The 12,689-nt window shown below is 38.8% G+C and overlaps 1 protein-coding gene across 1 annotated transcript in view; it reads right to left on the bottom strand.

The window, feature by feature from the left end:
• CDK5RAP2 (CDK5 regulatory subunit associated protein 2) overlaps window positions 1-12,689 on the bottom strand; it is a 68,376-nt gene that overhangs the window by 37,336 nt on the left and 18,351 nt on the right. Inside the window, exons 13-18 of the mRNA XM_079324323.1 lie at window positions 12,510-12,680; window positions 11,605-11,778; window positions 6,783-6,880; window positions 3,807-3,937; window positions 2,127-2,242; window positions 595-723 (exon numbers count right to left, since the gene is read on the bottom strand). Of these exons, the coding sequence (XP_079180449.1) occupies window positions 595-723; window positions 2,127-2,242; window positions 3,807-3,937; window positions 6,783-6,880; window positions 11,605-11,778; window positions 12,510-12,680 (819 nt within the window). The remainder of the gene's footprint in view (window positions 1-594; window positions 724-2,126; window positions 2,243-3,806; window positions 3,938-6,782; window positions 6,881-11,604; window positions 11,779-12,509; window positions 12,681-12,689) is intronic.

Genomic DNA, 12,689 nt, shown 5'->3' with positions numbered 1-12,689 from the left:
ATGAATCAAACACCAGCAAGAATGATTTTCTTGCACCTCTCAGCAACTCACTACAGTGCTGGGTCCTTCCTTCTTCAAGTACTTCTCTATTCTATGTGAGGAAATAGCCACATTTTTAGGTGACCTGAAATTCTATTCTTTGGGTTTTGGCTACTGAACCCTTGTACTTTGAAGATGCATCAGAGAACTGAAAGAAACTCTTAAATAATTAGACACAGCCTGAGAATGACTGCAATAGCAAAGAGACTCTCAGGAATAACTAAAGTGCTTTTTAAGATATTGCTTTCTTTGTAAAATTAACTATTTCCCGCCCTTTCAATTGACAAAACAAAAAGATCACAAACCCAATTAATATTTAAATGAGTATGTTGCTTCCCTAAAATCAACTTGACACATAACTGAACACTTGCATTGAGCTGCTTCTCTGTCATGCTAACATGTTAAAGTTGTTTACATCATTAATTTCAAAAGTTATTATAAGGAATTAGCAACCTCAGCCCCAAGGGCTTTACATTCCTTCTGCACAGATGTAAACGACTCCATGAGGCAGATTAGATGTGAGTCAGACTCCCTACTTTAAAACAGAAAACCTACCTCTCTGTGATTTAATGTTTTCAGTGCTTCCTTCCCTTGAGAATCCTTGGTGCAACATCCAGACTCTCTTGCCTTAAGTTCTTGATTAATTGACTGCAGCTCTTTGACCATCAGGAGCAGATCACTGACCTAAATAACCAAAGGAAGAACAAGCAGCACTGGTAACATCCAAACCAGTTGGAAAACAAGTAACAGATAAATCTCTTGGTAAATGCAGAGTTGGAAGCCTGGGTTTGTGTATCTGCTGCTGTGTTTATCTGCCTAGGCATGGAAACACATTTCTGCATGGTAAATTAGTGCTCAGGGTACCTTCATTTGGAACACTGTAGTTCAGGTCAGTTATTAAGTTTAGGTTACAAGTTTCACAACTCAGTAGCAAGAACAAACCTTAGGGCACCTCACAGGAACAGCTGATTTTGAGAAGAAACATTTATTACAGCATTACTGGAAGTAGCAGCCTTCAGGAACAAGCTGAATCTCTCTCCAACCCCCTTTCAAGCCTCTCTCATTCTGAGCAGTTTCACTGACACACAATCTGATTGGGCAGCTGGGTTCAAAACTCCCATGGCCACAAAGCCATGAAGTGCATCAAGAAGGCAACATTTGGAGAAAAAAGAGAAATCTTTTTATCAGATCAGTTAATAGACTTGGAAAACCAGGTTAGCTTTCAGTCACACCCTTTTTCCAGTATAAATATCTTTTGCTTATAGGTATCCCTGAGCCTTCTGAAGGGAACATGCTCAGAGATAAAAGTGTTGAAACCCCAGAATGGCACTGGGACACAATCTGGAGCTTTTTTAGGGACACCTGTTCCAAGTAAGACAAACTTCCTTCCTTCAGACTACCCACCTCCAGAGCATGAGCACCTGCCTACAATTCAGCTGTCCCTGAGAAACAGAAAAACTTCACTTATGCTCACTCCCAACCAACCACATTCAAAATTATTCCTTGTCATAAACTGGTGCATGGATCAGATGTCACTGCACAGGATCAGCAGAGAGAGAAGAAGTTTCTGAACTCCAATACTGATTTATTGTTTGGTCTGCACATTTCATCTCACTGAATTTCAGTTCTCCTCACACAGAGAACTCACCTCAGGGTTATTTTATAACATGCCCTATTTACCAAAAGATTTGCAAGTCCTGGGATGGAATGTGCTGTACAGAATATAGACACCACCAGCTCCATGATTAATGAAGGTGCATGAAATACACACTGTGGGATGCTCAGTGTAAAACCTTTCTTTGGAGTAGATGATGTCTGAAACGTGGTACTGAGTCAAAACCTTTAGTCCAACACCACAAAACCCTGGCTGCAAATCACTCAGCTTTCAGCTGATTCAGAAGTCCATGCAGTGTAACAAAGTCTAAATAGTTCATAAAAGGTGAGTCACAAACCACAGAGATGGGAGCTTCAACTCCTTTCAGAAGGAGCCCACTGTACCTAAATAAATGTTTCTGTGAGAGACACAAAACTATAAACAATGCAGAATTAAGCCATTAGGAACAGTAAATAATAAAAAAGATCAATACCTTTTTTTTAAGCTCTTCCAGAGACAGATGGTCTATCTGAAGGCTTAAATGGTCTTGTTCTCCTAAACAGATACTCATATAAGATGTTTGATCTCCACAGAATGAGAGGGTTTCCTCTGCCAAAACAGCCAAGGACACACATTATTTCAGAAACTACATTTGCAGGAAAACACAGCACAGAATGCACAGGACTTTTCCAATAAGAACCTTCCAGTAAGTCTGTGGGAGGCCAGTTAGAATGCTTCATTCCCAAAATAAGCTTTCTGTTTAATTGAAAAAAAATTTGTCCTCGTATTTCTTTGTGCTTCTGTCACACAGACATGCTGCATTTTCTGTGGCTGTATTTTCTGTGGTTATCAGCATGAGTTGAGAATGTAATTCTGAATTATAATTTACATATTTAGCATTACAATTAGAAATAATTTTTAGGAAGGATAAGTTAGGCATGAACAGTTATTCTATTTTAACTATAGTTTTATGAGCATGAACTCAAGGCAAAAAGCCAGGTTAGACAAAGTTAATGAACTTATTTTGCTTTTGGGTCAAAAGAATGCAGTAATTGGATTGAACATAGTTACTTATTCACTGCCTCTATAACTGCAGGAATTATTTATGTTTCAATAAACACCTGTTTATTTACAATATAAATGACAGTCAATTCTATAAATAAATCTCATTAGACAGGGAGAAAGCATAACTAAATCAGGACAAAAAAGAGACATGCAAATCCTACTCCCAGTTCTGACACTGATCCCTTGGCTGCTGCAAGGACCCAAAAGTTACAAATCATTATTAATTTTTCAGCCTTTATTCCCACCAGTCTCACCCTCAACACAACAGCTCCTGAGAACCCTGGAGTATCCACAAGACCCTAAGGCCCACACTGGTTGTTGATTATCTCTGGGCTTTTGAGGCTGGAAACTCTGAAACAGCTGAAGTTTACCTTTTGTCACTTATCAGAGCTGTCAAGTGATGCTAAAATTGAAAATCTAAGTTGAAAGGGGAAGTGAACAGGCTTTACTGTTATTTATATATCCCCTATGGGATAAAACAGAAACATCTTGTACATATGCAGTAAACTATTTAATGATACCCACTTATATTATTCTTTTCTATATCTAAGAATATACTAAAAACACCTCCCAAGACATGCAGCAAAAAAGCCAGAAGCTAAGCTATATTTAAAAGCTCTACTTTTTCTGAATTACTCAGTAACAAAACTTCTGGGTATTTTTTCTTTTTCTGGAAATACTTCTGTTAGGAGGAGGTTACCAGTGCCTGAGCCCCAAGCTCTTTGGGAAATAATTATACATCATGGTCAGAAAGTGATCCCATGGCCACAGACTGATTCCAAGGCAGGAATCTGTGACTTTTGTGGAAAACACCAAATTCTGGGGGTACAAAGCTGCAGGCAGCATGAAATGATCCCTGCAGTAGAATTGCTATAGAGTTTTGAACATTTGCTGCATGGAAAGAGAGAAACTGCCCCTCTGTATGTGCCTTGATTGCTGCAAGGCATTCTGTTACAAATCCACCAAATCATCTGCAGTATAGAAAGTCAAAAAGAAATCTTTTCACACCTTTTTTACTCTCAAATATTTTTCTCCATGCCAGCAAACTGATTGTAATAAAACTTTTCTTTTGTGCAAGAGGAGGGTTGGGCTGGGCATGGATACAAACCTTTGTGGTTTTTCATGTCTTTAATCTGATCTTGTAAGATCTTCTGGAGATTCCTGTTACCTAAAACATCTTCTTCCAACTGTTTTCTCAACATGAAAATGTTGTTAAGTTCCACTTGCAAGCTATTTATACTGGGGAAAAAAAAGGGACAAATAAATCTCTGAGATTCAGCTCAAAACATTTTGGTGTGCACTGGTGTTTTCTCCACCCAGGCTTGCACCAAGAGCCCATTTCCCATTCCCCATGGCTGGGCTTCATCCCACACTTCCATCATTCTCATGCATAAGCACAAGCAAATCCCTGCACAGAAAGAGGAGATTACATGTTTACATACACAGCATTTTTCTGCTCTTTTGGGCTGTGCTGCCTAAGTCAGCTTCCCCATGACACAGCTCTTCTACCACCCTCTTTCTGAGCAGTTATTTTAAAAAAAAATCTAAATTACTAACTTCTAAAAAAAATGCCAGAAAAATATTATCACATAATGCTGATGGTTTTGTGTATTCCATTGTGTGGTGACCATGGAAACTTTGTTCCCTTGCCACAGAGCTACACCAGATAATCTAATGCTGCACTTCAGAAAAATACCAAAAAATCCTGTTTCATTGAAAACAAGACCCAGACACAACTAACTGCTTTATTTCTCCATTTATCTACAGTCTGTAAAAATACCTCTTGAGTTCTAAATTGTCCCAATTACCACAATGAGGCATAAATGTCCAAACTTTAAATTTGTAATTTGTTGAGGTGAATTAATTTTTTAAGCAACTTTTCTACTGAAACTCTTCAGCATCAGCTGCCCCTCAGGCTCAGAATGAGCTGCCCCCTGTTACATCTTCCCCACACCCTTCAGCTGCACCAACAAGGCAGTTCTGATCAATCTGTAAAAAGATTTAAGTGCTGAAAATAAACCAACCTGAAATTGTAATAAAATAAATTTGATTTAATAAAAAATAAATAAGAGGGTGTTACTGAACTCCTTGCATTATTTATTTTCCCATTTACTTCACTTAGTGTTTTAAGACAAATTAAGCTGCTGCAGAATTTCCAAGCCACTGCACTAAATGACAGTGAATTCAGGGATCTTTAAAAAAAATTAAATCCACCTGATGGGAGGAATACAAAGCACATCATACTTGCATGATAACAAGAGAGCACTGCAGATGCACATTAATTAAAAGCTACATATATGAAAAGCCTCTCAGTGTGTCTCCTGACAAGTGTGTTGTTGTCAGGGGTTCCTGCACAAGAAACTACTGCTTTAACCAATTCTTCCTCATACAAGAGCTTCTTTGAAGAGAGAGCTCTCTTAAAGCTCAGCAAAAAAGATTAAGAGTAAAACCAAACACATGACTAGAAGCAAGGTGAGTACATTTTCTCCTTTTCATCAGTTCAAGGTTTTATAAGAACAAGCACTGATTCCCCTCTTGGAGAGAGAAGGAATGTCTTGGTCCTGACATCCAGCGGTTCATTTTGAAAAATAAGCACCCAGGTTGCTTAAAATAAATAATGCCTAGAAGAAGATGTCAGCAAGAAAACAGATGTTTGCCCCAAATGCATGTCACTGCTGATGGCAGTCAAACCCAGCCTCCTCATCTGTGTGTCTGCAGGGCTTGTTTACCCATCCCCAGGAGTTTGGGATTCAGGTCCTGATGAAGTTTCCAGCCCCCAAAACTGGGAGATGGAGGAATAAGAGCAGCTCCAAGCCCTGGCTTATTGTGCAGCTCTGCTGCTGTGGCACACAGGCACTGACTGCTCCATGCACTCCAAAATTCCACATCAGGGAATAAGAACTAATGATCCTGATCCTACAGAGGCTCACTGCTAACACCCAGTGATTATTCCTGCAGTTCTGAGTGTCCTTATCTGAAAGACACCCTAAGAAAAGCCATTTTCACAACTTTGCTGTCACTGCTGTACAGAATGTACAGAATCTCCTTGGCCACAGGAGTCACTGTCAGGTCCATTCCTAATATGAAACCAGAAATCATCTCCATAATCTGACTGCTAGCATTATATTTCATTAGTGTTTTTTCCAGCATCTAAAGCAGGTCCTGAGCTGTAGCCAAGCACAAGTTGGCATTGCTGCTAAGTGCTTAACTCACACACAGATCTCATCTACTCTAGTGCTGCTTTTCTCTATGGTTTCCAAACTATAGTGGTCTATAAACCAATTGCAAAATATAAATATACAATCCCCCAAAGCTGGCAGGTATAAGCCATTGCTTTCAGGATCTGGCTTTCAAATGTTTTAAATCCTTCCTTAGGAAATTTGCAATTGTAACAGTATTTTTTTAATAAAATATTTAAATTTCATTTGTCTAAAGACTAAGAATTTTCTTTATTTTATCATAAAGTCTCCTCCTCAAATGCCAAGCAATAACAGGATACAGAGTAGGCTGCAGATTTCTAAATTGTTGTGTTCTTTGATTTTAAAAGGTTAAAAACCACTTGCTCCTGCCACCCTTTTCAATGCTTTACACTGAAAGTGTACTATGCAAACTTCAATTACTCTGTTTTGTTTAACCTTCTCCCAAATCTTGCATATTTATATTCTCCTCAAAATTCTCACAGTGTCACTTTTAAGATAAGCATTATCTGTATTTTAGGAGTAAACAATGGCAAATTGTCCAGTGCCCAAAAGTTCACTGCAATTTGGTTTTACTCCTATATACCAAAACATAACACCTAGGTCTGGAAAATTCAGCTTTTTACTTTGGTACCTAAATGGAAACAGGGCTCATTTGATATTCCAATCTAAAAATAACCATTTTCAGAAACACTGAAGTAATTTAGATAATAGAAACTCACTAACATAAATATTTCTCTTTAGAGGCTACCACAGAGAGCTGTAGTACAAACATCTGGCCAGAACAAACTAATCTCCAGTAAAGCTGCACATTTTTTTCACAACTTCTGACTTTTGCCTTTTGAGTTCAGATTATCCCCCAAAATTATTCCCCCAGAAGCACTTACCTATCTGACTCCTTGAAGGTCTTCACTAGTGTAGAATAAATATTCTGTTCTTTCCTTAAAGCAAGGAGCAGCTTCTCATATTCAGCTTCTTTATTTTCCTAAATTAAAAGAAGAACATACTGTGCTTACAAGGGAATTTTCATGTCTGGGACCATGTGTGTGCTTGTGTCCTGAAGCATTTGTGACAGAAGCTGAGATCCCATTTTTCTGAACAGGACCACCAATGCCCAATGCAGATCTCAGAACCATTCACTGTCCTTAAATCCAGCTGCTATGGAAGGAGCAAAGACTGTTTCACTGTGTACCTACCACCAGTGAAACACACACCTTTAGCCTCACAAGTTTCCCCCATCCCCAACAAAAGCATCTTCAATCCCAAAGTTCCAACAACCAGGAACAACCTGGCAGGCAGCTACTCCAGAGAGGGGAAGGGAGGGAAGGGAGAACAAACAAGCCAAGCACACATTTTAGAACAAGTGCTCTTTGTGTTCTGGATAAAATTGGCTTTTTTGGGATGAGGAGATCCAGCAAATTCTCTTCCATCTCTGAACAAGAAGGATTATATTGAATCCCAAATAAAGGATGAATATATCAGACACTCCATAAGTTAGTTTTCTGCACACTACAAGCTGCTGTTTCACTCACGTGAAGAAAAGAAAATGGTTTATCTGCAGTCTTGCTCACAGAAAGGATATTATTATTATTATTATTATTATTATAAGAAAACACAAGCTCTTACAGCACATTCTCAGTAAGGATCCACCAATTTCCCCAGACTTTTTTCACTCCAAAACAAGCAGAGAGTCACTTTTTCAGCAGGAAGCAAAAAATACAGTTATTTAATGGAGTACTTTCTTGCACTTATTATGTAAAAGTATCTAAGACATCAGCCATTTCCAAAGAGAAAAATAACTGAAATACTATAACAAATTTAGATGTATTAATATCAGGCACAAATTTTGCCTCTGTTAAAGAATTTTTGTTTCTCTCAGTTTTCTATTTTGACTAAAAACTGGAAGGAGGAACAAAAAAGGTGCCACAGCTAAGAGGGAATTTCAGCTAAGGGAACTCTTAAGAGATACTAAATCATTAGTGAACAGATCATTAACAAGAAAGAAACCTACACCCAGGAGTTTTAAGCAGCTGTTATTATTCCAACTGCAATTCCTAAGGAGGAAATGGCAACCAAAAAAAAATTCAGCTACAACAGAATCTCGTTAATTCACACTGAAGATGCAAAGACTGCTAATTTGAACAATTCAGTGTTCTGCAAAGTAAACAGCACAAAAGCAAGGACAAGCAGTGTTTACTTTTAATTATTTACACTCTTACTTCACAATATGCCAGCAAATATGTTAAATAATATTTTGCAAGTGTAATCAAGCTGTGATCAGATGACTCCAGTTAAGGTAACCTGCCTGGCAGCTCCTGCTGCAGCTTCACCACTGATGCTCCAGAGTCTTTGGAGAAGTGACCTTGCCTTTGGACAAGTGCTCCACATTCAGCTGCCATCTAAGAGATATTTCCAGGTTCTAGTGCAATTTAGACATCAAATACTATTCTGTATCAAAGTGCAAAATCCTGAGCTTCACATTGAATTTATTATCTGGATGAGAAGTGGAGGAGCTCCCAGCAAAGCTGCTGACTGAGCACAGAGAAACACAAAAACAGATGGAGGTGGGTGATCCAGGGGCTAGTAATAAAATAATCTCATGAAAAAAAACTGTTAAAAAGTACATTTTGCAACTTGAATTAAGGAGTCTTAGCAATGTGCTAGAATCTCATTCTTTCAAGAACAGTCATTAAACATGAAATACATGGGTTGTAATTTAAGTTGGAAGATTTTGATCACAAACACTGACCCATGACGTAGAAAGCAACAGGAAAAAAATAATCTTTGCACTTAATTTAATTGTTTCACAGTCTGTTAAAAGTTCTAGTGAACTCCTGCATATGTCTGATACAAACCTTGCAATTGTTACTGAAGACAGCACAGAACTTTATCCTAATTAAAGCTCTTTCTGCAGCCTGGCAGAGCAATGTCATTGTGCAGAGTTAGGGAGCACAAATGAGGGAAGGAATGGCTGCTGCATGAACAAAGCAGTGCCACACACAAACCCTGTTCCACTTCCCTGCTCCTTTTAGGATTCACATGTTGAGTTCTCCATTTGTATCAAAATCTCAGTAAGCCCCTGAAATCCTCCCAGCTCTTTCTGCTTAACAGGAGACACGAGCTGTTTCTTAATTCCAAATGTCACGGGCTATACACAAATTATTAAATTCTAAATTCAACTACCTAGGTAAAGGTTAGCAAAATCATGAGGAAGTGTTCCTGATTTTTTCAGAATCTTCCATGAATAATAAGGATGAGAAGATGCAGCATGAACATCCCTTTTTTTTTTGTACATTATTACTGTCATTTCTAAATAACGCGTAGGAGTGAATTATTTCAATCAACTCCCCGACGGTACACAAAACATAAGGCAGCTCTGGAACTTAAATAGACTGTAATGCTGTGGGAGTTAATGAAACATTAAACCTCTTGACACATGGTGTGAGGGAAAATGTGTTAGAGGAGATAGCTGCAAGACATCCAGGACCATATTGCAGTGAAAGATTTATATTCCCATGAAAGGAGGCAATCTAATACATTAAAGTCTATATTTGAGTCTGAAATACTATTGCTAAGCAGCAGTGGTGGAAAACATAACTTATTTTCATTAAAGGTTCCTTAGATTGTAAGCACTGAAAGTAAAAGGTTTATACCTCCACAATAAATAACTTATTGGCAATGTCACAAGAATATCTGGTTACCTCACTGAATGTTCTGGTGCTTCCAACAACCCCCAAGATCATTTCAAGATCTCTGAAGGTTAAAGGACAAATGACTGAGAGTAGGATATTAGCAATATCTCCTCACTGATCCAGCCATTCATCCATCACTAGGACTTGGTAATTTCTTCTAACTTCCAGATTCCTTGTCTGTAAAACACATTTAACTCTGAGACTTCAGAGATACCAGAGTCAGAAGTTGCCAGACTCCCCTAATTATCAATGCCCTCACTCACTCTCTCTAGACCATGACAGTGGCTCAAAAATCCAAACTCCATAACTAGAATTTGTAATGTAAAGGCAATTTATCTTTCCTAGCTTGGCCAAGGCACCCAACAGAGCTTTGGGTGTTGGTTGCTTTAAAATTCATCATTACATTAAAATAAAGTACAAAGATATGCTGAAAGGGAGAAAAGTTCTGTATGTCTCCAATCAATTTCTTCAACTTTAAAAGCTGAGGGAGGCTGAAGAGCCTGGTTTGTGTCTCCTCTGGTGGGGAGGATCCAGCTGTGGGTTTGTTGAGAGTGGGTGCAGCACAGCAAAGCCATCCAGGAGTGCCAGGCAGCCAATGAGAGCAGAGCTCTGGATAATCTGTGTCCAAAAACTGGTGATTAACATGCCAAAGTGGGTCCTTACAGGAGATAGGTGTGCAGAGGTGGTGCTGAGAGAGAGGACAATGGGCTGTGATTAGCTATTGTTCAGCCAGGAGTGCACAGCAGCAGAGAATGGGCTGTGATGAGAGGGTGGGGCTGGGTGATTGATTACCTGCACTGCCTGCCACTGCTCCTGGCCCTGCTTATCCACCTGAACCCAGGCAGGGGTACACAGGGAAGCCAGTGTTTGATTCCCATTAATTCCCTGTCATTTTCCATCCTAAATCCCTTTGTGACAGAAGTTACAAATCTCCCCCCATCCTTTCCCAGACCATTTCTCTGTCTGCACATTCACAGACAAACCCTCACAGCTACCCAGGCAAACAGGGCTGCAGCTCCTTTTCTCTGAGCTGGTCACACAACCAGGACTGCACCATTCTTGTCTCTCCCATTAATTTAATTAATTAATTACAGTGCCCATCACACTCATCATCTCGCCACCAGACTGCTCAGAACATGACCCAAAACCTGCACTAATGTTTCCTTTGCCGTGGGCTCCCTTTATTTTGAGCTTCCTGGAGAAAGTCTCATTAATGACTGACATATTATTAAAGAAATGAAAAACCTTTCCCCACCATTACTGTGTATCAGTCTAATTATTTTTACTTTGCCTGATGCTTTTAGAAATCTTGACACGCCAGGCTGCAAACAACACAAAAGGAGACAAGAAATGTACCGACAAAAAGTGCTTATTTGTTCAATAATCTGTACAGCATGATGCACTGATGGAGTCAGAGAGTGATTCAAAAATTTAACAGTACCTGGCTTCTTTTTGCTAAAACAGAATGGAAGGTAAAGAGAGAAGGAAGTTCTTCTAAAACTAAAATTTTGAATTTGGACCTCTCACTTCAGGTACAAGTCTTTTCAATTCATGGCATATATTGCTTATCCTTTTCTAACATATATATTTCTGTACAAGTTCTTCTTTGCTTTAAAGCAGTTTTTTCTTGCCCTGGATATATTTTTACTCCTACCTGTATTTATCCTCACATTCTCTTTATCTCCAGTGGTCACCAGCTCTGTGCACTCTTTTCCCTTATCTATCCAAAGTACACAAACTCTTCTCTGCACCTCTCTCCAGAAATGCAGATATCCTCCCACTCAGTGAATTATGTCTGCCCCAACCACCAAAAAACCTCTACCTCTTTATGGCAGGAAAAACATCTTACATGCTTTCTCAAAGTAGGGAATTCAGTGACTGATGCCATATAAATTCATCAGAGCACAACACATGGTGAATTACATCTATCAGTCCACAGCTTAGAATCAAAGTCAAAATTCTCTTCAGTGTGAAGTCAAGGTACTTATCTTCAAATGATCACTTATGCAAAACTTACCTCCAGCTCTCTGACTATCTTGATAATTGACTGTTGAGTCTGTGCAGCACATTTCTCCTTTACTAAGCCCTCATTTTTCAGTTCAAGTTCTTCATTAGCTCTTAGAAGGTTCTTGCACTTATTCTGGAGCTCCTGCAGTTCTGCATCCTTTTCTTTAACAGTTCCATTAAGCCTCTAATGAAAGAAAACAGGGAGTTTTACAAAATTTACTCTAATTTTAAACTGCAAAATACAAAACCTAACAAAATTCAGGAGAATATCCAAGGATGGCCTGGAACATGTTATTTCCACTCCTTGCAAAAAGAGTTCAATTTATGATATCAGAAGCAAAACCAAAAGATTCACAGAAGCTTTTCCCACCTATGCAACCTTTTCAGTATTAAAAAATGAAGTCAAGGTTTGCACCTTTGCCTCCAGGTACGGAGCAACCTCAACTCTGATTCTGCACTGCTGGCTGAATAACATCACTACATTTTTCACTCTGTGAAAGCTGAGCAGGGCCTGTTACCATTCAGGCAGGAACCATTTCATACAGGTCATTTGGGGCTCCCAGAAAAGAAGATAAAATATTTTACTATCCATACTATTCCTCAACTTCCACTTTCTGCACAATAAACTGAAAATCATGAGCACTTCAGAGCTTTTTACAACAGTGACAATATAAGTATTAGTAAAGCTTTCTTCCCCCTCTGTCCACACACTTCACAAAGCCCTAATAAGAAATCTTGGTGAATGCTACACACTCTGTAATTACAGGTCTGTTCTGCAAATACAGTATTATGAGAAGTGAAGGATTATCATCAAAATCAACAATAACTCAAAATACAAACGTGGCTCTGTGATAATTCCCCATACAAAATCAAATGATAACTTTCCATTTTTCATTTCAGAGCAAGTCTACCTACCTCAAGCAGCAGATCTTTGTGATTGACACTGTCTGTCAGCTGCCTTATAACAACTTCTTGGCTCTGCAGCTTCTGATTGCTTTCACTCAAAAGAATATTGTAATGGTGTTCAACTGCTTTTTCTTTCTCAGTCATTTCACCATGTAATTTCTCTAGTTGATTTCTAAGGTCCTACAAAAA

Source organism: Erithacus rubecula (genome assembly GCF_903797595.1).
Source record: "Erithacus rubecula genome assembly, chromosome: 21".
NCBI classification, from domain to species: Eukaryota; Metazoa; Chordata; class Aves; order Passeriformes; family Muscicapidae; genus Erithacus; species Erithacus rubecula.
Note: the sequence above shows the minus strand (reverse complement) of the source record. Positions and strands in the feature narration are given on the sequence as shown.